Source organism: Lepidochelys kempii, chromosome 5, assembly GCF_965140265.1.
Source record: "Lepidochelys kempii isolate rLepKem1 chromosome 5, rLepKem1.hap2, whole genome shotgun sequence".
NCBI lineage: Eukaryota > Metazoa > Chordata > Testudines > Cheloniidae > Lepidochelys > Lepidochelys kempii.
The window spans coordinates 23,358,904-23,384,783 of record NC_133260.1 but is presented as its reverse complement, the minus strand read 5'-3'; the positions used below and the strand labels follow the sequence as shown (position 1 = coordinate 23,384,783).

General features: G+C 41.9%; 1 protein-coding gene across 1 annotated transcript in view; it reads left to right on the top strand.

Moving 5' to 3' along the window:
- MTMR12 (myotubularin related protein 12) overlaps nucleotides 1-10,426 on the top strand; it is a 62,899-nt gene extending 52,473 nt beyond the window's left edge. Inside the window, exons 12-16 of the mRNA XM_073343676.1 lie at nucleotides 624-694; nucleotides 2,594-2,766; nucleotides 4,496-4,663; nucleotides 5,792-5,953; nucleotides 7,200-10,426. Of these exons, the coding sequence (XP_073199777.1) occupies nucleotides 624-694; nucleotides 2,594-2,766; nucleotides 4,496-4,663; nucleotides 5,792-5,953; nucleotides 7,200-7,772 (1,147 nt within the window). The 3' untranslated portion in view covers nucleotides 7,773-10,426. The remainder of the gene's footprint in view (nucleotides 1-623; nucleotides 695-2,593; nucleotides 2,767-4,495; nucleotides 4,664-5,791; nucleotides 5,954-7,199) is intronic.
- The last annotated feature ends 15,454 nt before the right edge of the window (nucleotides 10,427-25,880 follow it).

Here is a 25,880-nt window from a genome sequence, read left to right as displayed (position 1 = left end):
AAAATACTGTCTCTAATGTGAAAAGTTTTTTGGTTTTTATTTGCATTTTCAGAGGCTTTGGTTAATCACCATTCCCAAACTCTTACAGAAAATATTTTCCTACCTTTCAAGCTTGTTGAGGATTCCTATATTGCTCTCAATGTAAAGCATGTATAGAGTTCCGGTGCTTCACAATAATAATTTCTTTATAACATGCAGTTAGAAAAAGGCCAGAATGAAGTAAACTCTACTTGAAGGCTAGATATATTGATGTGCTATGAATGCCTACGACAGAAAGATAGTTATAAACTGGAAATATAAAACTACTCTTCAAAAACGTGCACATTGGAAATAGAAACTTTTGTAAAATCAGAAAACAAGAAAACTTCTGAGCCCAAAGATTAAACTTAAAACATGAATTGTAATTGGTTAAAATTTGAGAGAAACAATCTAAACCACAGACTTGATTAAGGAATCTGCTCTACCCAAACTTGCTTCTGATTGGCATGGTCGTTTTTTTCAGGGGAAACTAATATAACCGATCACTGAAACTATATGAACTGTCATAATGCTTCTCAAACTTAACTAGTTGAAAACCACATTTGAAAATATTAGTTTTGTCTTATTTCTCCATACCACATTAGGCGATGTCTGAAAAAAGCAATAGAGGTCGTTGAATATTTGGAAGAACAGAACACAAACGTTCTCCTTGTAGGTAAGAATCTTTCACCGAGAGATGATAACAGATAAATCTTCTCTTTATTCCTCCTACCCGCCTACCACCTTGAGAAATGTACTGAGTTTAAGATACACCCTTAAATATATATACGGAAGGGGGAAATAATGGTAAACAGAGTTTAAAATTCATAAACGTCTGCTATATTTAATGTTGTGGCACTTCACATACAAAACTTCCGTCTGTAGTGTAACTAGTATTTTTCTTTGAGATTTTGGCATGCGTAGTCTCAGCCCATGAGGGAATCACTTGAAGGGGGTAAAGATGAATAATTAAAGGACTATTATGTTTGAGTCAAAAAAATTTTTAGTAACGCTTTTTGGTCTAAAAACTTTAAATTTACAGGTTAACCCCCAATATAGTTAAACCGCTAAATAAAAAGCAAATGTAAAGGTGAATCTATTCACCCGAGTTTGCTCAAATAATGTGTGTAGTGTTGTCATTGTGAACGTTGTACAGGGGATAATGGCTTAATTCGGCCTACGCAGACAGAACCCAGTACGTTTATCTGATACATGGCAATTCTGAGAATAGTTGTTGCATTTACATTCACATGTAGTCACCAGTATATACGGTATATGATATACAGGATCAAGCCCTAACTATACTGGTCTATATCTAAAACTTAGTCCACATATCTGTGTATTTAATTGCAAAGTAGATTTTCCCAGACATGTTAGTTTCCTCAAATTGTGGGTCAACTCTGGGTCATAAACTGAGACTGGGAGCTCTATCTTATGTTGAAAATATGAAATGAGGGAGTTATTTTTATGTTAAATAATGGGGAGAGGGCATTAGAGAGTACAGTGATTTGAAGTATACAAATATATTTAGTGCTGGCAAACATGCTGCATGTCTCAAAGGCATAGACAGGTATTTGCCACAAAAAGCTTGCAATATAGTGAACAAGACAGTATAGGAGGCAAGGGGATATAACAAAGCAAAATGAATGAGGCACAATTTGGTATACACCTTGTTCCATGACTTCCCCTTCCTCCCATGTCTCCTCCCTTTAGTTGTTCCCTTTTGCTATCTGTCACCTCATCCAGCCCTCCATCATTACCACCTCTGTCATCTTTTCACATCATGAACATTTGGATTGAGTGTAGGAGGGTTAAAGAACATGGGGATAAAGCAGATTAACTACTTGGGAGATGCCCTCCAGAGTCTAATGTTGAGTGTGTCTCTCCCTGCTGGAGAGCAGCAGAAGCCAGAATTGATACATACAAACTTTGAAAACTCTTTTGAAGATCATGTTTAATATTAAGGATTCAGTAGGTGAGCTAGAGATGTGAACCAGAGTGGATCATCAGTGTGTCTAGTTCTATGTAAAATGCCAAATGTGTGAATTGGGTTTTTTTTCATAAGCTGACTAGTAAATGTATTTTTCTAGGGCAATTGTGGCTTGACCTGACAGGAGCTTTTTAGACATCAAACTAAATTTCCTCTAATTAACAAATTGTTAAATACAATAGAACCATTTTTGAGGGAGAAAGAGAGTACCAATTTGTTTAAACATTGCTAATTTTTCCACAGAAAATGCAAGAACAAGTTTTGGGTGCTTAGATAACAGGATGATTTTCAGTGTGGGAGAGAAGATCATGGAATAAGACCATAAAATAGAATAGCACTTACTGCAATGTTACCTATTAACATCTTTTTCTGTAAAGACGCTACCAATGCAGGGGGTATTCAGCACCTCTAAAAAGTCTCTTCCTTAGGCATCCAAGTCTAAACAAGTCTTAGCAATTTTTTTGGTCAAAATTATATTTCCATAAGTATCAGTCACACCAAACTAATGTGAAAAAGCATTTGAATAGTGAGGGGAGCAATATGCATTACCAGTGACATTTTTGTCTTTTCAATACTACTATCTAGAGGAGAATGCCTCTGATCTGTGCTGTGTGATCTCCAGTCTAGTTCAAGTGATGATGGATTCACACTACAGAACAAAGTTTGGCTTTCAGAGCCTTATTCAGAAAGAGTGGGTAATGGGAGGACATTGTTTTTTGGATCGCTGCAACCATTTACGGCAGAACGACAAAGAGGAGGTATGTTTCTCGACTCTTGGTTATGAACAGCTTCACAAAGCTTGTTCACTATGAGGGATTATGTTTGGGCTAAAGGTGTCTGCTTTGAAGATATTTTAATTGTAAATCTTGTCTTATGGATTGCAGATACTTCATTGTGTATTCTTTATTCCGTTGGGAAATAGCTCTTTTTAAAAAGTTTACCTTGATGACATGTTATCTTGGAATATTACTATTCACTAGGTTACAGTATATACACTAGGTTACAGTTGAGTGTGTTTTGGTTTTTTAGATAAGTATTTCATCATTCATAAACTTGCAGTAAAGCATGCTCTAGAGGTGACAATTCCACCATAAATATGCCTGTCTGATTGCACTGTTTGGCATGGACTTCCTGTTTTCGAAGGAGGTGTAGCGAAACACTCCGAAGTTGTCTTTCGAAAATAGTAGAGCATAGAGCACGAGCATAGAGTTAACTAATCAAGCAGGGGAGTGATTTGAAACATCCACAGTTTGGGATTCCACGCAATATTGACTTTTTAACATGGATTTAATTAGATCTCTGGATTGACTACCATTTAGTTCCCTATGTAGTCTGAGTTCTAGGAATAAGGTAATTGCATTATTTTTTTATCAAGAGAAGGAAATCTATAGCTTTTGAAACTTTTTGACATAGCTTCCAGTGACTCTTGATCCAAACTAATCTCTAGCATTCACTGCTAATCCAGTAGTTCTGGCAGATCTACAGTTTTCATCACAAGCTAATGCATTTCATGTCTCTTGCAAAAAGGCAAATTGTTAATCTATAGATTAGCAATTGGCATTACAAAATTTTAAACTATATGCATCAGCAAAGAGCAAACTATGCTTTGTCTTAGACCAGTGGTCACCAACCAGTCCACTGTGATTTCTGGCCACTGAAAGTCCGGTGGTGTAGCGGGGCTGCCACTAAGGCAGGCTCCCTGACGGCCCTGGCCCCACACCGCTCCCCCAGAAGCAGCCAGCGTGCCCCTGGGGGAGGGCAGGGGTCTTCCTCTGTGCACTGCCCCTCTCTGCAGGCACCACCCCTGCAGCTCCCGTTCCCTGGGAACAGGGAACTGTGGCCAATGGGAGCTGCAGGGGTGGTGCCTGCAGAGAGGGGCAGTGCGTGGAAACATGTGTCCCCTCTAGGGGACGCACTGGGGCCCCCTCTGGGAGCAGCGTGGGCTGGGGCAGGCAGGGAGCCTGCCTTAGCCCTGCTGCATCACTGATCGGGAGCTGCTCTAGGTAAGTGCCACCCGGAGGGAGCCCGCATCCCAGCCCTGAGCCCCCTCCCGGAGCCAGCACACCATACGCACGCCTACACCGCCTCCTGCACCCCAATGCTCTGCCCCAGCCCAGAGCCCACGCCCCCCTTTCCAAACCCCAGCCCTCTGTCCCAGCCGGGTGAAAGTGAGTGAGGGTGGGGGAGAGTGAGCAACAGGGTCGGGGGGGGATGGAGTGAGAAGGGATTTGGGGAAGGGGCGGTGTAGATCCTGGGTTGCACTTAAATTCAAAAAATGATCTTGTGCGTAAAAAGGTTGGAGACCACTGTCTTAGACAAAACAATTGGGTAAAACAGTTCAACACAATTCACTATAAATCCAGATAGGTTTGTGTATTTCGAGACATTCAAATTATTTAGAAGTATGCCATCTGCATGATAGGCCAATGTGTGGTGTCTTTTTTTTTTTTTTTCATGAAATTGATTTAATATTTTCTTTTTATTTAGGCTCCTGTTTTTCTGCTCTTCTTAGATTGTGTTTGGCAGTTGGTACAACAGTATCCTCCGGCATTTGAGTTCACTGAAACTTACTTAACTGTCTTATCAGACAGTCTCTATATACCTATTTTTAGCACCTTCTTCTTCAATTCACAGCATCAAAAGGACGCTAACATGGTAAGGGTGTGCTTTTGGGGAAAAGTGGTGTGTTAGAGAACCCTTTTGCCAACGGTATGGGTAATATTTAACAAAAATTGACTGGCATTAGAATTAGCTACAAAATTGTTTCCAAGGAAAATTTGATGGCAGTGTAATCTAGATGAATTAACACAGGGTAGGGAGTTTGGAGGTGCTGAGTTCTGATCCTGATTCTGTCATTGACTCATGGATTTGGGTAAGTCATTTCATCTCTTTTCTGTCGTCAAACTGTAAAAGTCAGATACTTGAGCAGGAGTGTGAAGCATTATAACACTGTGTTTGAAGCATTATAGATATTAGATCTGGGTTTTTTGCTACTGTTCTAGCAAAATTGGGATTTATTTATGGGAGTGTAAGACTTTAAGAGTAACTAAAATATCTTTAAAAGATGTCTAGTACTGTTACAGCTGTGGACTGGGTCCTCTGCATTCCATGGCCACAGAATTCACTTGCTGTAGAATTGTGCTCAAGAATCGACGCTTCACTTCTTGTACATTTCGTGTAGCCCCCTTGATAGTAGAAAACCTTGAAAACATGAACCAGCTGTGAATCAATGCATGTCCTTCCGAAGTCTACAAACAGCCTGAAAAAACAGCTGATATGCAGTGTCCCATTCATCTATCTGGATGTTAACTGTGATGTTTAAATATAATTCAGTTGGCAACATTATCATTTTAGCAGATTCTCCTTTAATATGCTTATCTCACAGTCCTGACATGCCTCCCAGGTGCCACAAGCCCTGTCAGTCTCCTACTTAGTTTTCAAACCTCCAGTTTCCCTTTTGACAACCTTCATGATGCAATTACGGATTTTCACTGCAATAACCTTGCATATTGAAAACCCAATAGGGAGACAGTATAAAATAAAATGGTTAATACCAAAATAAACAGAAGTTACTATATAGACTGCATTAATTTCTATATTTAAAAACCTCTGTTTTTTTTTAATTTTATCTGAGTTTACTGCAGAATCCAAGGATCTAGCTGCAGAATTGTCCAGTTTGCTGCAGAGTATGTAGGGCTTGGTCTAAAATTCTGATTTCATCGTAAGTCTTGTGGAATTCCGTTCTTGGCCACCTCTAACTATTTGATCTGTTTGTTTTGGCAGTCTGGAGAAGGCCACAATGCACAAAGCAGCCATTTCAGGTTTCTCACAGTTTGGGATTGGTCTGTGCAATTTGAACCTAAAGCACAAGTTTTGCTCAACAACCCTCTTTATGTGGATAAGCCAAAGCTAGACAAAAGTCAGCGGAAAACTACACGATTCAAAGTAAGATGGTTGATCATCTTCATTCAGAAACCATAAAAATGTATTTTCCACTTTTTGTGCAAGTCATTTATACTTGGAGCCAAAATGTACACTGTATTTGGTGAGATTTAAAAACCCACATTAGAATCCAAAGGATTCTGAGACCTCTTTTTGCACTAGCAAGAAGCAGTTCTATTTGATCTGCCTGCTACCGCTGCAAACTAATGCAGAAACACTTAGATGGAAGACCTAACCTGGGCTGCTATGTCTGGATGATTAGTTGGCGAAAGGGTAAGTGTAGTAATAAACTCAATATATGGCTTATTGCAGTGCCAAAGCATTTATTGCCAAACTATTTAATAGACACTTTACTAGACTTGCTTTGCTGTGGTTCATGAAACATCTAATACAAATGCATAGATACATTATAAAGCTGATAGATTACCTTAATCTGAGTTTGATCTGGTAACTAATGGGTCTGTTACAGTATTTTTAAGATTGTCCTGGGCATCCATTTTTGTGGATAGGCATTTTTTTATTATAGGGTAGTAAAAATTCATATAAAACATACTTGGTTTCTGTCATGGCATTACATGGTGTCTGTCTAACTAGGAGTTTTTCATCCTAAATTTCCTGGGGCTGGTGCTAAACGTTCTGTTCTGTACTAAGAACACTAGCTGCTCAACAAATAACTAACTGTGTATCTGGACAGCTACAACATTATGCTGAGAAACTGCAATTGGAGGCTGAACAGTGTGAAAATATAAATTTTCTTTAGTGTGTATGGACTGCTTGAAATCCATGCTTTACTGGAGTTGTTTTATCACTTTTAATCGCTATAGCTCCTTAAAAGTGCTTTTAAAATCTTCCTCTGATTTTGCTGAAAAAAGACTTCATGCCCCAGTGATACTGAGTTGCTATAGTTGGAGAACAAATAAGAGTGAATTTCAGTACAAGGCAACAAAACTAGTATAGTACTAAGTCTTATGAAACCAAGCTGACATAAGCAGGCTTTTTTTTCTCTGACTCTGTGCATTGGCTGCCTCCGCCATATACATATACAGATATCGACCATATACACAGCAGACAAATGTATGAGTTAAATAAACCAGTATGACTTTGTTTACTGGTAGGTGTCTTAATTCAGCATTATTTGAATATAACTTTTGTATAACGTGGCTCATTTCAAATGTCTTCAATTTAAAATATAGTTCTAGTGCAGTTTACCTCTGCATTTATTAATTTTTTTCGTTACTTTTTTTTTAAGCATCACCGACAGCTTTCTTTGCCACTGACGCAAACAAAATCTTCTCCAAAAAGAGGATTTTTCAGGGAGGAAACTGATCACTTTATTAAAAACATTCTGGGCAAAAGAATTAGCAAACTGATAAATTCTTCAGATGAGCTTCATAATAACTTTTCAGAATTCTACGATAGCTGGCACTGTAAACCTGTTGACTTTCATGGACTTCTGCTGCCTCATATTGAAGGGCCAGGAATCAAAGTTTGGGCGCAGCGATATTTACGATGGATTCCTGAAGCACAGCTGCTTGGCGGTGGTACAGTTGCCACTGCAACTAAAATCTTGGACATGATAGAGGAAGTTCAGCGCTTACAGAAGAAAATGGATGAAAAACATAGTCCGACAGTCACTCAAGGCAGGGAAGCTCTTCCAATGCTGAGAAATTCTGCCCGTTTGTCATCCTTGTTTCCATTTGCTTTGCTTCAGAGACATTCTCTCAAGCCAGTTCTGCCCACCAGCACCTGGAAAGACTTGGAAGATGAAGATGACTTGGCCAAGAGAGATGATGAGTTTGTTGATTTAAGTGAAGTGATTTGACATGACTTGAGCTGAGAAATGAAAGTATTGGCACAAATTTCAGTGAGAGTTGTACATGTTAAAAACTTTAGGTTTTAAATGTTATGCTGTATCCTAATGATGGAATTTTTCCCTTCAAGAGTCTGCATCTGACTTCAGCCAGTATGCTAAAATCATAACCTAGATCTTTAGCACTGAAAGAACTAGCTATCATAATTAATATTTTATATAGTCTGTGGAAAGGCATTGATATACTTCCATTTCAGTCTAGCAATGTTTACTGCAGACAGATTTTACATGGGTTAAAGAGCAACACTGCTTTGTTGTGAAATGGCTGTACTGTAGTATGTCAAGAAAAAAATGAAATATAAAATAGCTATACAGTCATAAGGAATTAAGCTATTTCTCTCTAACTTATGTCCTTGATACGAACCTCTGCATAATCACTAAGGTGGTTACATTATTGGAAGTAGTTGGTTAAACTGACTTGGCATAACCTTTCTCCACAAGTGGTAAACTGGAGAAAGGTAGAGAATTGTAAATACTCATATACAAACAAGTATAATCCTTCATTCTTTGAAGCTGAGAAAATATCATCCATGGTACCCAGGGCTTATTCCTCTATACCCGTTACATCATGAATTGAAATTGTGAATTGGTCATCCACTTCTATTCTGATAAATTATTCCTTCTTGGCCTACAGAATTTTACTTTCAGTGTGGTATTGTAATGGGCAGTCTGGCTGTTTTCAGCCTTGACATGTGCTTAGCTTAAAGACCGGTCAGTCGCAAGGGCACTTCACATCACTAGTCTTACTCCTCATGCCCATGATGCCATACAGTCCTGCTGCCATGATATATTAAATCCTAGATGTTTGCTGCTAGTTATAAGTAATGGTCAGATTGAAAGACTCAAATTTACTAGAAGAATCTCCTCTCAAATGGAGTAGGACTTTCGTGCTCGTCTCCCTTCTTGATGCCATTTGCCTTTCAAGGCTTTTTGTAGCTTGCACCTTCTCTGCTAATAGAAAAAAAAAATAGTTTTATACACCTACAATAAAGCTGGACTTTTATAATCCGTTGCCACTTGGTTTATAAACTTGAGGCATACGTTAATTATGAATGTGGCCTTCATGTAAACGCTGAATATTAGAATCCAGTGGCTGGATTTTGGCATAACAGTACCTCAGTGATAAAAGCCATAAAAGAAATGCCTGTCATAAACCTCTTGCTCTATTGTGTATATATACTCATTTTTTTAATGGAGATCATTGTACTTCGTAAAATCCAAGTTTTTACTCTTTATGAAATATCATATCTATGGTCATTTTGCACCCTAAAATGCAGAAAATAGTCCACAAGATGGAAGTAAGTCCTAAAAGCCTTTACTTTGGTGAAAGGATTAATAATACTGTGTGTTAAGATACCTGCATCTAAGATTGTTCAGCTCATAGTAATCAGGAATGTTTAACTGGATTGCTAAAGAGGAGTCTTAAACTTTGCACTGAATTTATATTCCTTATGGACAGCAGATCCTGTCTCTTTTCTTGCTTCTCTTTAACTGTGTTATGAACCAAGTTTGGTCTGCTAAAATGAAATACACTGATCGGGGGAAAGCTGATGGAGCTAGATGCCAAACTGAAGCTTCTCAAGTCATGGTTGCCTTAAGTCTTAATGGGGAAGACTATTAAGAAATATAAGCTTGCAATATTTTTTTTTAATACACTAGCACTACACTTATTTTCATAGTGCATATGAGCCTTCTTATAACTAGCACTTGCCAGAATTGGCTGTCTTGCACTCACATCTTTCAAACTATAGATTTTAATTACTGTAATCGAAAATCAGGTGTGTCAAATATGTATGCAATAATCCCTCCACAAAGTAGTACAACCCATGTGTTTTATGGGCAACAGTTATCTATCTTCTAAGATTAGTTTACTTGGATTTCATATTTTTAAAACACTGCCATTGGAAACTTTAATTTTTGTTGTATAGAGAGATTCTGTTTGTGCTCTTGACAGTCAAATTATTCAACTGTTATGTGTTCAGTCATGAAAACTATGTATTTATGTAGGAAAATGGATGTCAAATATCTTTGTATAGAAAATTCTCAAATGGGTTTGTATGGAGGAGATATTTATGTGCAGGATGAAACTTGGGAACACTTCTCTATTGTAAATGTAGAGTGAATGCCATTGTTATGAGTTCTGTTTTCTGCACTGTGGGATTGGAAATGTACTTAACTTTCCAAACTTCTGGTTTTCTGTTTATACCTCAGAGTTTTTACACTGAATGCAAGTTACAGAAGCTTTAACAGTTTGTATTTTAAAATCTTCCTATTTCTCTTAAATAGGCTGTTTAGAGAGTCTATATGTCAATAAAATGTACTGACTTCTCTTTAAATGAAATAGTTTATGAACTTTTTTTTGTGCTGAATACGCACCCAGAAATTTAAAGCAGACACACTCACATTTTTCTGTATTGACAGGAGAGGTGATTGTAGTGGTTAAACGTCCCATGCTTTTTAAAGCTTTGTATGTTTGCTAAAAATGAAAGAATGAAGCTAGTGTAGAACAATGCTTGTGACTCTTATTTCTGCTTTGCCCACAGTGTATGTGATCTGTCAATTTAAATTTTGAGGGAACAAGGAGCTGCAAAATGAGTGACATCAAAATAGTATAGGGGTATTTCTTAAAAGGGGAAAATCTTCCCTTCTGCAAAAGGAAAACATTCAGCTCCTGTGTTGTGCTGTTTTATGATGTATAGCAGTGGCTTTTTATATTGGAAACTCAACTTAGAGCTTGTCTACCCTAGAAGGCTTTGACTAAATCACTTGTGAAATTGATCTGAAGAGTCAGTGTGAAAGCAGAACAATTGTGAAGGGAAATTTTATTTTTAGTTGCTGCTTTAAAACAGCTGTTTAATGAAACACATAAATTATTTCAAAGATTTGACACCATGCTTTCTCAGGTGTGAGGTCTCTCAAAGCAAATGTATTGTGAGCTCTCAAGCTGGCCACCAAGAAAGCTGGAAGACCAAACTTGGAACTATTGATTTTTCATAAGCCAAAAATAAGCATAAACTTTAAAAAAAAACAAAAAAAAAACCCTTTCAGGATATTTTTCTGCATCAGGAAGTGCAAAAAAACCCCCAAACCCCCCAAAATACACGCATTTTAAAAATCTTCTGTGGATACCTTTAATTACCTGCCTAGGATGTTTTTTCTCTGTTATAGTGACAGTTTTGTGCCCCAAACCTCAGACTCAAGGAGAAGTCCAGTGTTTACTTACAGGTCCCAGTAGAGCTGCATGTTAACTGCTTTAGCATTTCATGGCTGTACACTAGATCCTAGTCAGAGCAGTACCCTCTTCTCCATCCCACAAGTTATAAGGATCAGTAAACTTTGGCCATTTATCATTTTGTAGCAATTCCATGAACACAACCAGGAACAGCAGTCTATGTATGGTAAGTGTTGTTTAGGGTGTGAAATGCAGAGCTATCAAAAAATCTAACAGTGATTGCAGGCAGTTCTTTCTACATAGTACCAAACTGCTGAAGGCTGAATTAGAAGCTCTTTTCCCATTCACATTGAAAACCCAAGCATGTGTAAGAAATTGGGTCTTTTTTAGAAAAAAGTAAAACGCTTTCAGCATTAGGTGTCTCATGATGACATCTACTTTTTTTTTTTTTTTCTCCAGGGACTCAAACTGACTGAGTGTGGCTCAGGAGGCTTCCCATGTCACATTTAATATTTTCTGCATGAATAGATGCTTGCAGGCATCTGTCAAGAATGTTGTAAATTTCTTTGTGCTGGATTGAAAGTACCAGTGTAAGGTAGCTAGATTGGTGTAGATCCCCACACTAGACCATGAAGAGCATTCTTCCTTTATAGGATGGAAGAGGGAGAGGGGTAAACAAAACCCACAGCATTGCAGCCGGGAAACATTGCTGAAAGAAAACAGCTGCACTGTCCAGGAGAAGGTTTCCTGCCGGAAACCAGACCTGAGGCCTATTCTTAGGACAGAAAGCAGACTTCAACAGGTCTAGCAGATATGATGGATAACATATCTGTGTAGCTGATTATAAAAATGATTTATTTAAACACATACTTTAAGCCAGGGTTTCTCAGACTTCTAGCATTCCTTTCCCTAAGGAACCGTGTTCTCTCTTCTCCCCTGATAAGCTCATAAAGAGAGGAGGAATCCCCTCTCGGAACAGCTTTGTAGAAAAGAAAAAGTTAGAATGGTCAGTTATCCAAGTTCACAACTATTTGTCTTTTTTGACAGCTTATATTACCCTTCAAAACCCTTATCAAATTGAATATCGCTGAGTCTTGAAGGAAAATAATCCATGTACAAAAATCTGACTCTCCTCCCCAATTATTTGCTGTTCGACAAAAACACATCTCAGCCTGAAGGCCTCTCCGTCCGAACACATGCCCCTCTTTTCGCTGTCACTCAGTTGAGGTGTACTAGTTCAGTTCCATAGCAAAGATTCTAAAATTTTACTTACTGATTTTTAATACTCCAACAAACATTTTATCCTTCCAATAAAATAAACTAGGTATTTCCTATAATATTTTACCTGGTTAGTCACATGGATTGCAAGAACAGGTAGCCAAGTAGCATTACACTAATTTGTACCAACTTCAGTGCCTGCGCTTGTGTCCACGACTCATGGCTTTCAGGTTAAAGAGCAATGTGAAGTGAAAACTGGACATGTGTGGCTAATTCCAGATGGCCTTTCTTTATTGAAGATGGCTGGGGGAAGTTTTCAAAAGCACTTAACTTTCAAATGGAATTTGTGCTCCTAAATCCCATAGGTGCTCTTGAAAATCTTCCGCTATCTTCGAACAGAAAAAACCCCATCTAGAATCAGCCAAACATGTCTACATGTAAAGGCAAAACCAGAATAGTCTTTTATTTGGGTAAATTTTAGTTTATAATATACTGTGACAAAGTTCCTGCTCTACCTTGGTGGGTCTTGCGCTTATTGGCGGATTTGCTTGCCTTGGAGCTTCACAGCAGCCCTCAGCTTGGCCGTTTTTCTGAACCCACAGTCCAGGTCGACTCCTCCTGTGTCTGACCAGGAGTTGGGAGGTTTGGGGGGAACCCGGGCCCGCCCTCTACTCCAGGTTCCAGCCCAGGGCCCTGTGGAATGCAGCTGTCTAGAGTACCTCCTGGAACAGCTGTGTGAAAGCTACAACTCCCTGGGCTACTTCCCCATGGCCTCCTCCCAACACCACCTTTATCCTCACCATAGGACCTTCCTCCTGGTGTCTGATAATGCTTGTACACCTCAGTCCTCCAACAGTCCACGGTCTCACTCTCAGCTCCTAGTGCCTCTTACTCCCAACTCCTTACATGCACACCACAAACTGAAGTGAGCTCCTTTTTAAACCCAGGTGCCCTGATTAGCCTGCCTTAATTGATTCTAGCAGCTTCTTGATTGGCTTCAGGTGTTCTAGTCAGCCTGTCTTAATTGTTTCCAGAAGGTTCCTGATTGTTCTGGAACCTTCCCTATTACCTTACCCAGGGAAAAGGGACGTACTTAACCTGGGGATAATATATCTGCCTTCTATCACTCTCCTGTAGTCATCTGGCCCGACCCTGTCACAATACATACACTCCCTACATGCTTTTTGTTACCTCTGTATGGCACAAATCATCATTCTTTCATGGTCCCTTTCTTTCAAACTTAATGGAAACCGCTCAGACTTGTAAAAATGTGAAAGTTGTCATTTTTAATATTCAGGGGAAAATTGTATCTGAATTCTACTTATTGATTCTGAAGTCATGAAAATTCTAATTAACATGCAGCTAAATCAAAGCCAGCACTAATCTACAGTCTTGTTTATTGTAATTTTTTTTTAAACAAAATCATGAAGTGTTGAATAAATACTTCATTACACATTATTTAAAGTGGTTCCGTAAACTCCATCTAACTGCACTGGAAACAAGCCATTTTCCTTTTCTTCCTTTGTGTTTCTAGCAGGCATTATCATACAGTATCTTTTTATTTATGTATGAATGTGATGCAGTAGTAGTATACTTTAAGCAAAGTACAATAGATGCTCAAAAATCTACATCTTTATTAAATCATCAGAACATAGGGAAATGGATGTATCTGTTTCAGTATGATCCAGCACCACAAAACAAAAGAGCACATCTGCCACCTGGATCCTTTGCTCCTTATATATAGAAATCCAACCTCTTTGCTACCAATTGCTTCCTCTGCGTTTGCCTGCTCCCCACTGAACTTTCCAGGTGGGTTCACTCTCCTAGGAGAATCTTTCCTAGTATGCTTTTCTGGGAGCTGTTTAAGTTTGAAAGACCATTTTTCCATCTGCCAGCTACTCCTTCCTCCTAACAGGTAAGCATTCTTATTTCCCCCTTCCTCTTCCTAAGGAGGTGGCCTATCCTCGCAATAGAATATAGCTATCACGTGTTGTAGATAGTCAGGCTATGGTAACTAAGATTGCTGAATGGATTACAGTACAGTGTCCCATTGCTCACTGCAGTGTGGAACATCCCAGCTCTGGTATCTGTGCTGCAACACTTAAAATAAGGAGAACAGAAAATTGTACTGAACAAATACTTGGCAATGATGGTGACCTTTCTGTGAATGGAAAATGCTGTAACTGTAAAGTATGGTTAGCAGATCCTCTCCTTTTCAGTACTTTTGCACTGTCTTCAGCAAAGAGCAAATGCAGCTACCGTGCAAAAGAGTGAGCGAGGTTCTATTCTGCCTCACCAGAACCATACATTCTGGTTACGGCAAGGGCTGCCCTGGGAATTTACTAAGACCTGGTCTGCACTAAGAGTTTGTCAGATTTAGCAGCATTAAATCAAATTAACCCTGCACCCGTCCACACAACGAAGCCATTTTTTCGACATAAAGGGCTCTTAAAACCAATTTCTGTACTCCTCCCCCAACAAGGGGCTTTGCGATGAAATAGACATCGCCGTTTTGAATTAGTGTTAGTGTGGATGCCATTAGAAGGTATTGCACTCCGGGAGCTATCCCACAGTGTACCATTGTGAGTGCTTTGGACAGCACTCTGAACTCAGATGCACTGGCCAGGTGTACAGGAAAAGCCCTGGGAACTTTTGAATCTCATTTCCTGTTTGCCCAGGCGAGCTCATCAGCACAGGTGACCATGCAGTCCCAGAATTGAAAAAGAGCTCCAGCATGGACCAAACAGGAGGTACTGGATCTGGTTGCTGTATGGGGAGAGGAATCCGTGCTATCAGAACTACGTTCCAAAAGATGAAATGCCACAACATTTCAAAAAACCTCCAAGGCCATGAGGGACAGAGGCTACAGCAGGGATGCAACACAGTGCCACGTGAAACTTAAGGAACTCAGACAAGCATACCAGAAAACCAAAGAATCAAACGGATGCTCCGGGACAGAGCCCCAGAGATGCTGCTTCTACGCTGAGCTGTGTGCAATTCTAGGGGGGGGCGCCATCACTACCCAACCCCTGTCCGTGGACTCCGATGATGGGGTACTCTCCGCCATGCCTGAGGATTTTGCGGATTGGGAAGATGAGGAGGAGGAGGATGAGCTTGAGGAGAGCACACAGCACATTGTTCTCCCCGACAACCAGGATCTTTTTATCACCCTGACTGAAATACCCTCCCAACCCAACGAAGCTGGAGAAGGGACCTCTGGTAAGTGTACCTTTCTAAATATAATACATGTTATAAAAGCAAGTATGTTTTTTTAATGGTTAAGTAGCCCTGAGGACTTGAGATGCATTTCGTGGCCAGTACAGCTACAGGAAAAGTCTGTTAACGTGTCTGGGAATGGAGTGGAAATCCTCCAGGGACATCTCCATGAAGCTCTCCTGGAGGTACTCTAAAAGCCTTTGCAGAAGGTTTCTGGGGAGGTCAGCCTTATTCCGTCCTTCATGGTAGGACACTTTACCATGCCATGCTAGTAGCAAGTAATCTGGTATCATTGCATGACAAAGCCTGGCAGCGTATGGTCCCGGTGTTTGCTGGTATTCAAGCAACATCCATTTTTGTCTGTCTGTGTTATCCTCAGGAGAGTGATATTGTTCATGGTAACCTGACTGAAATAGGGGAATTTAATTAAGGGGACATTCAGAGGTGGCCATTCCTACTGGGTTGTTTGCCTGTGGCTGAAAAGAAATCCTCCCCGCAGTTAGCCACGCAGAGGTGGGGGGAGGGGAGGCATTGGCCCTGAGCTGTTCACATTTGGCTAGCAGGGATATTCCTTGATACTAGCCACGCGGTGGTGGGAGGGGTAAAGTGATCATCCCAGAGAATTGGATGTGGGGGGTTAGTTTGGTTTCTGCTGCTGCATATTAACAGGAAAACCGCAGCACTAAATAGCCAACTCAACGTGCTTTGCTTGGTATGGGAGATGAGGGTGCTGCTGTTATGAAGGTTGCAGAAGCTGAAAGACTATGGCTTACCATGCAACCCAAATTCTGTTGCCTGGCACTGCGTATGTGATCTCTAACACCAAAGCCACAGGCACTCAATATATGATGCAAAATGCGACCTTGTACCAAAATCACATGTGCTATGTAATGTGAATAGTGTTGTTCGCCGTGAAAGAGTATAGCCATTGTTCTGTAAAATGTATCTTCACTCCCTTCTTTTCCTCCAGCAGCTGAAAATGTCTCAAGCTTCCCTCCTCCATCCCAAAGGCTATCTCAGATAAGGCGGCGAAAAAAACACACATGCGATGAAATGTTCTCTGCTCATGCAGTCATCCAGCACTGACAGAGCTCAGCAGAATGTGTGGAGGGACACAATAGCAGAGTACAGGAAAGTGGCCGATGAATGTGAGGAGAGGTGGCAGCAGGAAGATCAGAGGAGGCATGAATCATAGAATATCAGGGTTGGAAGGGACCCCAGAAGGTCATCTAGTCCAACCCCCTGCTCGAAGCAGGACCAATTCCCAGTTAAATCATCCCAGCTAGGGCTTTGTCAAGCCTGACCTTAAAAACCTCTAAGGAAGGAGATTCTACCACCTCCCTAGGTAACGCATTCCAGTGTTTCACCACCCTCTTAGTGAAAAAGTTTTTCCTAATATCCAATCTAAACCTCCCCCACTGCAACTTGAGACCATTACTCCTCGTTCTGTCATCTGCTACCATTGAGAACAGTCTAGAGCCATCCTCTTTGGAACCCCCTTTCAGGTAGTTGAAAGCAGCTATCAAATCCCCCCTCATTCTTCTCTTCTGCAGGCTAAACAATCCCAGCTCCCTCAGCCTCTCCTCATAACTCATGTGTTCCAGACCCCTAATCATTTTTGTTGCCCTTCGCTGGACTCTCTCCAATTTATCCACATCCTTCTTGTAGTGTGGGGCCCAAAACTGGACACAGTACTCCAGATGAGGCCTCACCAATGTCAAATAGAGGGGAACGATCACGTCCCTCAATCTGCTCGCTATGCCCCTACTTATACATCCCAAAATGCCATTGGCCTTCTTGGCAACAAGGGCACACTGCTGACTCATATCCAGCTTCTCGTCCACTGTCACCCCTAGGTCCTTTTCTGCAGAACTGCTGCCTAGCCATTCGGCCCCTAGTCTGTAGCTGTGCATTGGGTTCTTCCGTCCTAAGTGCAGGACCCTGCACTTATCCTTATTGAACCTCATCAGATTTCTTTTGGCCCAATCCTCCAATTTGTCTAGGTCCTTCTGTATCCTATCCCTCCCCTCCAGCGTATCTACCACTCCTCCCAGTTTAGTATCATCCGCAAATTTGCTGAGAGTGCAATCCACACCATCCTCCAGATCATTTATGAAGATATTGAACAAAACCGGCCCCAGGACCGACCCTTGGGGCACTCCACTTGATACCGGCTGCCAACTAGACATGGAGCCATTGATCACTACCCGTTGAGCCCGACAATCTAGCCAGCTTTCTACCCACCTTATAGTGCATTCATCCAGCCCATACTTCCTTAACTTGCTGACAAGAATACTGTGGGAGACCGTGTCAAAAGCTTTGCTAAAGTCAAGATACAATACATCCACTGCTTTCCCTTCATCCACAGAACCAGTAATCTCATCATAAAAGGCGATTAGATTAGTCAGGCATGACCTTCCCTTGGTGAATCCATGCTGGCTGTTCCTGATCACTTTCCTCTCATGCAAGTGCTTCAGGATTGATTCTTTGAGGACCTGCTCCATGATTTTTCCAGGGACTGAGGTGAGGCTGACTGGCCTGTAGTTCCCAGGATCATCCTCCTTCCCTTTTTTAAAGATTGGCACTACATTAGCCTTTTTCCAGTCATCCGGGACTTCCCCGGTTCGCCACGAGTTTTCAAAGATAATGGCCAATGGCTCTGCAATCAATGGCTCTGCAATGAGGCAACGCTGGGGCTACTGCGGGATCAAACGGACCTGCTCTGGCGTCTGGTGGAGGTTTATGAACGGCAGCAGGTTCACAGACTGCCGCTGCAGCCCCTGTTTAACCGCCCTCCCTCTTCCCCAAGTTCCATAACCTCCTCACCCAGATGCCCATGAATGCAGGGGGGAGGCTCCGGGCACCCAACCACTCCACCCCAGTGGACAGCCCAAGCAACAGAAGGCTGTCATTCAAGAAGTTTTAAAGTGGCCTTTTCCTTCCCTTCTACCCTTCTCCCACACCCCACCCGGGCTACCTTGTGAGTTATCTGCCTATTTTTATGATCAATTAATAAAGAATACATGTTTTTTAAACGATAGTGACTTTATTTCCTTTGCAAGCAAGCTGTGATCGAAGGGGAGAGGGCGGGTGGCTTACAGGGAACTTAGGGGCAACCAGGGGGGTGGGTTTTCATCAAGGAGAAACAAACAAGTTTCACATAAAGAAAAGGATTACTTGTGGCACCTTAGAGCCTAACCAATTTATTTGAGCATAAGCTTTCGTGAGCTACAGCTCACTTCATCGGATGCATACTGTGGAAACTGCAGAAGACATTATATACACAGAGACCATGAAACAATACCTCCTCCCACCCCACTCTCCTGCTGGTAATAGCCCATCCAAAGTGACCACTCTCTTTACAATGTGTATGATAATCAAGGTGGGCCATTTCCAGCACAAATCCAGGTTTTCTCACCCCCCCCCCCCCCCCGGGTGAGAAATTTGTGCTGGAAATGACCCGCCTTGATTATCATACACATTGTAAGGAGTGATCACTTTAGATAAGCTATTACCAGCAGGAGAGTGGGGTGGGAGGAGGTATTGTTTCATCGTCTCTGTGTCTATAATGTCTTCTGCAGTTTCCACAGTATGCATCCGATGAAGTGAGCTGTAGCTCACGAAAGCTTATGCTCAAATAAATTGGTTAGTCTCTAAGGTGCCACAAGTCCTCCTTTTCTTTTTGCGAATACAGACTAACACGGCTGTTACTCTGCAAAAAGTTTCACGTAGTAGCTTGGCCAGTCATGAAACTGGTTTTCAAAGCTTCTCTGATGCGCAGCGCTTCCTGCTGTGTTCTTCTAACAGCCCTGGTGTCTGGCTGCGCGTAACCAGTGGCCAGGCGATTTGCCTCAATCTCCCACCCCACCATAAACATCTTCCCCCTTACTCTCACAGAGATTGTGGAGCACACAGTAAGCAGCAATAACAATGGGAATATTGGTTTTGCTGAGGTCTGAGCAAGTTAGTAAACTGTGCCAGCAACCCTTTAAATGTCCAAATGCACATTCTACCACCATTCTGCACTTGCTCAGCCTATAGTTGAACAGCTCCTGACTACTGTCCAGGGTGCCTGTGTCCGGCTTCTTGAGCCAGGGCATTAAGGGATAGGCTGGGTCCCCAAGAATAACTATAGGCATTTCAACATCCCCAACAGTTGTTTTCTGGTCTGGGAAGTAAATCCGCTCCTGCAGCCGTTTAAACAGACCAGAGTTCCTGAAGACGCGAGCGTCATGAACTTTTCCCTGCCATCCCACGTTGATGTTGGTGAAACGTCCCTTGTGATCCACCAGAGCTTGCAGCACCATTGAAAAGTACCCCTTGCGGTTTATGTACTGGCTGCCCTGGTGGTCCGGTCCCAAGTTAGGGATATGTGTTCCGTCTATAGCTCCACCCCAGTTAGAGAATCCCATTGCAGCAAAGCCATCCAGTATGACCTGCACGTTTCCCAGAGTCACTACCTTTGATAGCAGCAGCTCAATGATTGTATCGGCTACTTGCATCACAGCAACCCCCACAGTAGATTTGCCCACTCCAAATTGATTCCCAACTGACCAGTAGCTGCCTGGCATTGCAAGCTTCCACAGGGCTATTGCCATGCGCTTGTGAACTGTGAGGGCTGCTCTCATGTTGGTATTCTTGCGCTTCAGGGAAGGGGAAAGCAAGTCACAAAGTTCCATGAAAGTGCCCTTATGCATGCGAAAGTTTCGGAGCCACTAGGAATCATCCCAAACCTGCAACACTATGCTCTCCCACCACTCTGTGCTGGTTTCCCAGGCCCAGAATCGGCGTTCCACAGCATGAGCCTGCCCCAGTAACACCATGATTTCCAAATTGCTGGGGACCACGGTTTTAGAGAAAACTGTGTTCGTGTCCTCATCACTGCACTTCTGTCGCCTCCTCGTCTGCTTTTTCAGGTGCTAGTTCTGCATAAACTGCACGATAATGCGCAAGGTGTTTACAATGGTCATAACTGCTGCGGTGAGCTGAACGGGCTCAATGCTTGCTGTGCTATGGCATCTGCTCGGGCAATCCAGGGAAAAGGGCGCAAAATGATGGTCTCCTGTTGCTTTCACGGTGGGAGGGAGGGTTGACTGACATTTACCCATAACCACCTGCGACAAATTTTTGGCCCCATCAGGCATTGGGAGCTCAGCCCAGAATTCCAATGGGTAGCAGGGACTGCGGGAGCTGTGGGATAGCTACCCACAATGCACCACTCGGAATGTCGATGCGTGCCACAGTACTGTGGACGCACACCGCCGAATTAATGTGTTTAGTGTGGATGCATGCACTCAACTTTATACAATCTGTTCCCAAAAATCAACTTCTATAAAATTGGAGTACTTTTGTAGTGTAGACATGGCCTTAGACCCAAGGGTCACCACATCTAAAGTGCATGTTAATTAAATTTTATTGTAAAATAAATGTAAACAGAAATAACTGCTTGTACTTTAACTCGCTTGGGAAAATAACAATTGGCTTGTGTTGAATTGGACTATAAAAGGCATTCACAGCCATTAAACAATAGCAAACTTGGGATCTGGATGGTTTGTTGAGTGACTAATTTCAGCCCCTGACTTTTTGAGAGAGATTTATGAACACCTTAGTGTTTTCTAAGATGGTGGCCTTACTTGTGACTCAACTTGCCATTGACTATCACCTTCCATAGACAGGAATAGCAGGGACTATTGAGATAAATTAAATCCACTGTTAGAGAAACATTTAAACGTTCTAGCATTGGGTAGAGGCCCTGTGTATAGATAAGGCCCCTGGAGTTCTGCAGCTAATAATGGATTCTGGAAATGGGCTTAAATGTAATTACAATAGCCACAGAATACATTCAGTCTGGCAGCAGGAACTAGCTGTGCTTATAGATGTTCTATAATACCTTTACACATTGTTAAGGTAACTACAGCATACACAAGGGATATTGATTGTTAAAGTTAATACACATGTTCCATTTTTAAACTAATAAACCTTTGTTCTGAACATTTTCTCTTTCAGATATTAAACACAGAATAGTAGTATACTAGCACATAAGTATCTTGCAACGCCGGCTACAACAGTGCCATGCGAACACCTGTTCTCACTTTTAGGTGACATTGTAAACAAGAACTGGGCAGTATTATCTCCTGCAAATGTAAACAAAACTTGTTTTTCTTAGTGATTGGCTGAATAAGAAGTAGGACTGAGTGGACTTGTAGACTCTGAAGTTTTACATTGTTTTGTTTTTGAGTGCAGTTATGTAAGAAAAAAAATCTACATTTGTAAATTGCACTTTCGTGACAGATTGCACTACAGTACTTGTATTAGGTGAATTGAAAAATATTTCTTTTGGTTTTTTTACAGTGCAAATGCTTGTAATCAAAAATAAATAAAGTGAGCACTGTATACTTTTTATTCTGTTGTAATTGAAATCAATATATTTGAAAATGTAGAAAACATCCAAAAATATTTAAATAAATGGTATTCTATTATTTAACAGTGCAATTAATTGTGATTAATTTTTTTAATCACTCAATTAATTGCGATTACTTTTTTTAATCACTTGACAGCCCAATTTTTTATGTTTTCTCTGTAATGTTTTTATTTTAAGAATAAATGTGCTTAGGCTGCATGGTAACCTATAACTTTTAGCAACACACTGTTCATAGCCCTCAGAAAGAGAGAGCAAAGCACAAGCACTTGGTTTTGTAGGCACTCAGGCTTGCTGGGGAGTTTACAGTGTGGGCAAGGAACTGTGAGGCCTTCAATCCCTGTTTGAGAGAGTGAGATGTGAGTCTCCACCCAAGAGAGTTGACAGATGAGAACTGGAAGCCTAAAGTGAGTGCCCTCAAGGGACCACAGAAGGGGAATAGAGGTGCAGTTTCCCTGCAACTGTGACAGGCACATTAGACTCTCCATTTGAGCATCATCAGATGTCAAGATTAATCAGAATGACAGATTAAACAAGTTTGTGGCTGGCCTTCTAGCCACCATTACCCACAAATCGCAGGTTTTGGGATCAGTTTCCCTATCTATCCAAGAACCACACTGTTGATATCATGAGTAAAAGGTTATTCTTATAGCTCCAGAGAACTTTCTGTTCAAGGTAAGTTCCTTTTTCCACAATTCCTTGGAAATAGTTTTCCCATCATTTGTTTTAACCCTTAGCACTGCTTTGGAAGATTGTTTGCAGTGTTTGTTATAGCTATGGTGGTCCCAAGATATGAAAGAGACAAGGTTGGTGATGTAATAAACTTTTATTAGACCAACTTCTGTTAGCAGAAGGTACAAGCTTCACAGATGCTCTCCTTCAAGTCTGGGGAAGGAAACCAGACTGTAAGAGCCAAATACAAGTTGGGACAAATTGTTAAACATAAGAGGTTTACATATGCTGTTGGATACCACTTAAAATGAAGTGGTAGATTAAGGGTTAGCAGGCACTATGGGGTGTTACAAGTTCTTGTGATGAGCCATAAAACCAGTCTCTCTGAGTCCATGGTTATTTTGTGTCTAGCAGACTTATGAATTTAAGTTTCCATGTTCATCTTTTGAAGGTGTTGTGCAGGTTTCCTTTTGAGGATGAGTACTGAAAAGTCAGATACGAAATGATTGCTTTGTGAAAAGTATTTGCCCACATGTGATATGCTGTTTTTGTCTTTTCTAATTTTTCTAGAGTTCATTCGAGAGTAGAGTTACAGTCTGGTTTTACCCACATAGTTGTTAGGGCATTTGATAGGCATGTGTAGGGCCCAGGAATCTTGAAAGGTGTGTAGTGGAGGATATTGATTATCTTAGCACCAGAGATATGTCTGCAGGTTTTGCATCTGTTGTTCTGGCAGGGTCTGGTGCTGCTTTGAATTGGTGTGTCCTGGTCCATGAGGAGCTTGCTTCTGAAGATGCGCTTGGTGAAGTTGGGGAGTTGTTTGAAGGCCAGAAGAGGGAGCTCAGGAAAGATTTATTTCAGGGGTGTGTGTACTTGAAATGTAAATGACTATTCTTTCCTTTCATAAGTTGTGTTCCCTTAATGCATTAAGTTTTATAATTTGCCTGGTTCACGTTACAGAATAAAATTCTATTTTTGGGAACATAGTTCATCTTTATTAGTTCACAACATATGCTCGCTTGTGCTGAGCACCTCTGACACCCACCAATTTCCTATTACTTCACTTTGTCACAGAACCCATAACATTCTCAGACAATATTAATAGGTGCATTGGCAATATTATATTCCTACACACACACCACTCACTGCAAGATTTGTACTGGGCTGCAAAAAGTGAGGCCAAGCAAAGGACACTACAGCAACACACACTGTTCTGGCTCTCTATTAAAATGGTCTTTCAAAGCTTCCCTGAGCCATATAGGTCCACACATTCTTCTTGTAGCCATTTTATCTGGCTGTTCAAATTCACCAGACAGCCACTGCACCTCCCTCCCCAGTGGAAACTTCCCCCCTTGGCTTCATAGATATTATGCAAGACATAGCAGATAGCTATAACCATTGGGATTTTTTTTCACTGAGGTCCAACTTTGTAGGTAGACCGCGCCAGTGACCCTTCAAACAACCAAAGACATTCCACTGCCATTCTGCACTTGCTGAGCCTGTAGTTGAAGTGCTACTTGGTGCTGTTGAGGTGGTAGGTGTACAGCTCTGGGAACAAGGGGTGTAGGCTGAGTCTCCCAGGATCATTATTAGCATTTCAACATTCCCAATAGTAATCTGCTGGTCAGGAAAGAAAGTTCCTGCTTGCAGCTTTCTGAACAGCCCTGTGATCTTAAAGATGGGCACATCATGCACCTTGTCTGACCAGCCCACACTGATGTTGGTAAAGTGTCCCAAGTGATCTACCAGCACTTGTGTTGCCATAGAAAACTAACCGTTTCTGTTGATGTACTCTGTGGCAAGGTGCTAAAATAGGGATATGCATGACATTTATTGTCCCTCTGCACTTTGGGAACCCCATTGCTGCAAACCCATTGTCAGAGATGGTGATCAGTGAGGAGGGATGCGTGGGTTTGCAGGGATTTTGAAAAGAGGCATGAAATATTACGGGATGTAGATGAAGTTATGGGATGGAGAATATTACATTATGGGACATTGAACCCCTGCTCCCAGTCACCCCTGAGTGACTCATTTCAACCCCCTAAGGCACTGCAAATACTTCCCAAAACACCCTATGCTAGCTGGTGTTGCACACTGGGATAGCAACCTACAATGCACTGAACTCTGCATTGAGACAAGTGCACCTGGGGAGGATGCACACCACTGACACAAGGAGTGTAGTTAGGGTTGCCAACTGTCTAATCACACAAACCCAAACACCCTGGCCCCACCCCCTACCACACCCCTTTTCTGAGGCCCCGCAGTGCTCACTCCATCCCCCCCTCCCTCCATCGCTTGCTCTCCCTCACTCTCAGTCAGTTTCACTGGGTTGGGGCTGGGGCAGGGGGTTGGGTTGTGGGAGGGGGTGCGGGCTCTGGGCTGGGGCCAAGGGGTTTGGAGTGTGGGAGGAGGCTCAGGGCTGAGCTTGGGGCAGAGGGTTGGGGTACAGGAGGGGGTGTTGGGTGCAAGCTCTGGGAGGGAGTTTGGGTGCAGGAGGGGCTCAGGGCTGGGGAGGGGATTAGGGTGTGGGAGGGGGTGAGGGGTGCGAGCTCCAGCTGGATAGCACTTGCCTTGGGTGGCTCCCAGTCGGTGGCGCAATAGGGCCAAGGCAGGCTCTCTGCCTGCCTTGGCCCCTTGCTGCACTGATGGACTTTTAGTGCCTAAAATGTCCTGGTTTGGTTTCAGTAGCCTCCGGGAGATAAAGCCTGATTCCGGGAGACTCCCGACGAAACCAGGAGGGTTGGCAACCCTAAATGTAGTGTGCACATGCACAAGCAATTGTAATAACTTTGGTGGATGTATGCCAACATAATTTAGGTCAACATAATTTTGTAGAGTAGACATGACCTGAGGAAGATTTGCAAACAAAGTTTCCCTTCCTCGACAGAGGCATCCTGTGGTAGGATTGGTTCCCATATAATTCCTTGTTTTATCTGGAGGGAACTTTCATTCCCATCTATTATTCTACTTATCCTCCCCCATTCTGTGATTCACTGCTTGCTACCTCCTATTAGTGATGAACGTTTGATGATTTTCTTTCTAATAGCATCTTTTCTCCTCATTCAACCAACTCTGGTAGTCTGGTAAATTTACCAGAATACAAACTGATTTTTTTTCCTCTAATGGGAGACTTAAATGTATTGTGACAAAGTCAGGCCGGACAGCTGCTAGAGGGTCCTGGAAGGCCGATATTGTAGCCCTAGAACGTTAAAGGCCCGTTTTCCTACAAGCTGAGAAGGGGTTACCTCAGGTCAATTAGGGCCACCTGAATCCAAGTAGGGGCTGCCTGAGACCTTTTAAAAAAAAACCCTCCTGTGAGGAGACAGAAGGACACATGGAGATGCATGCGCTGCCGCCAGGCTAG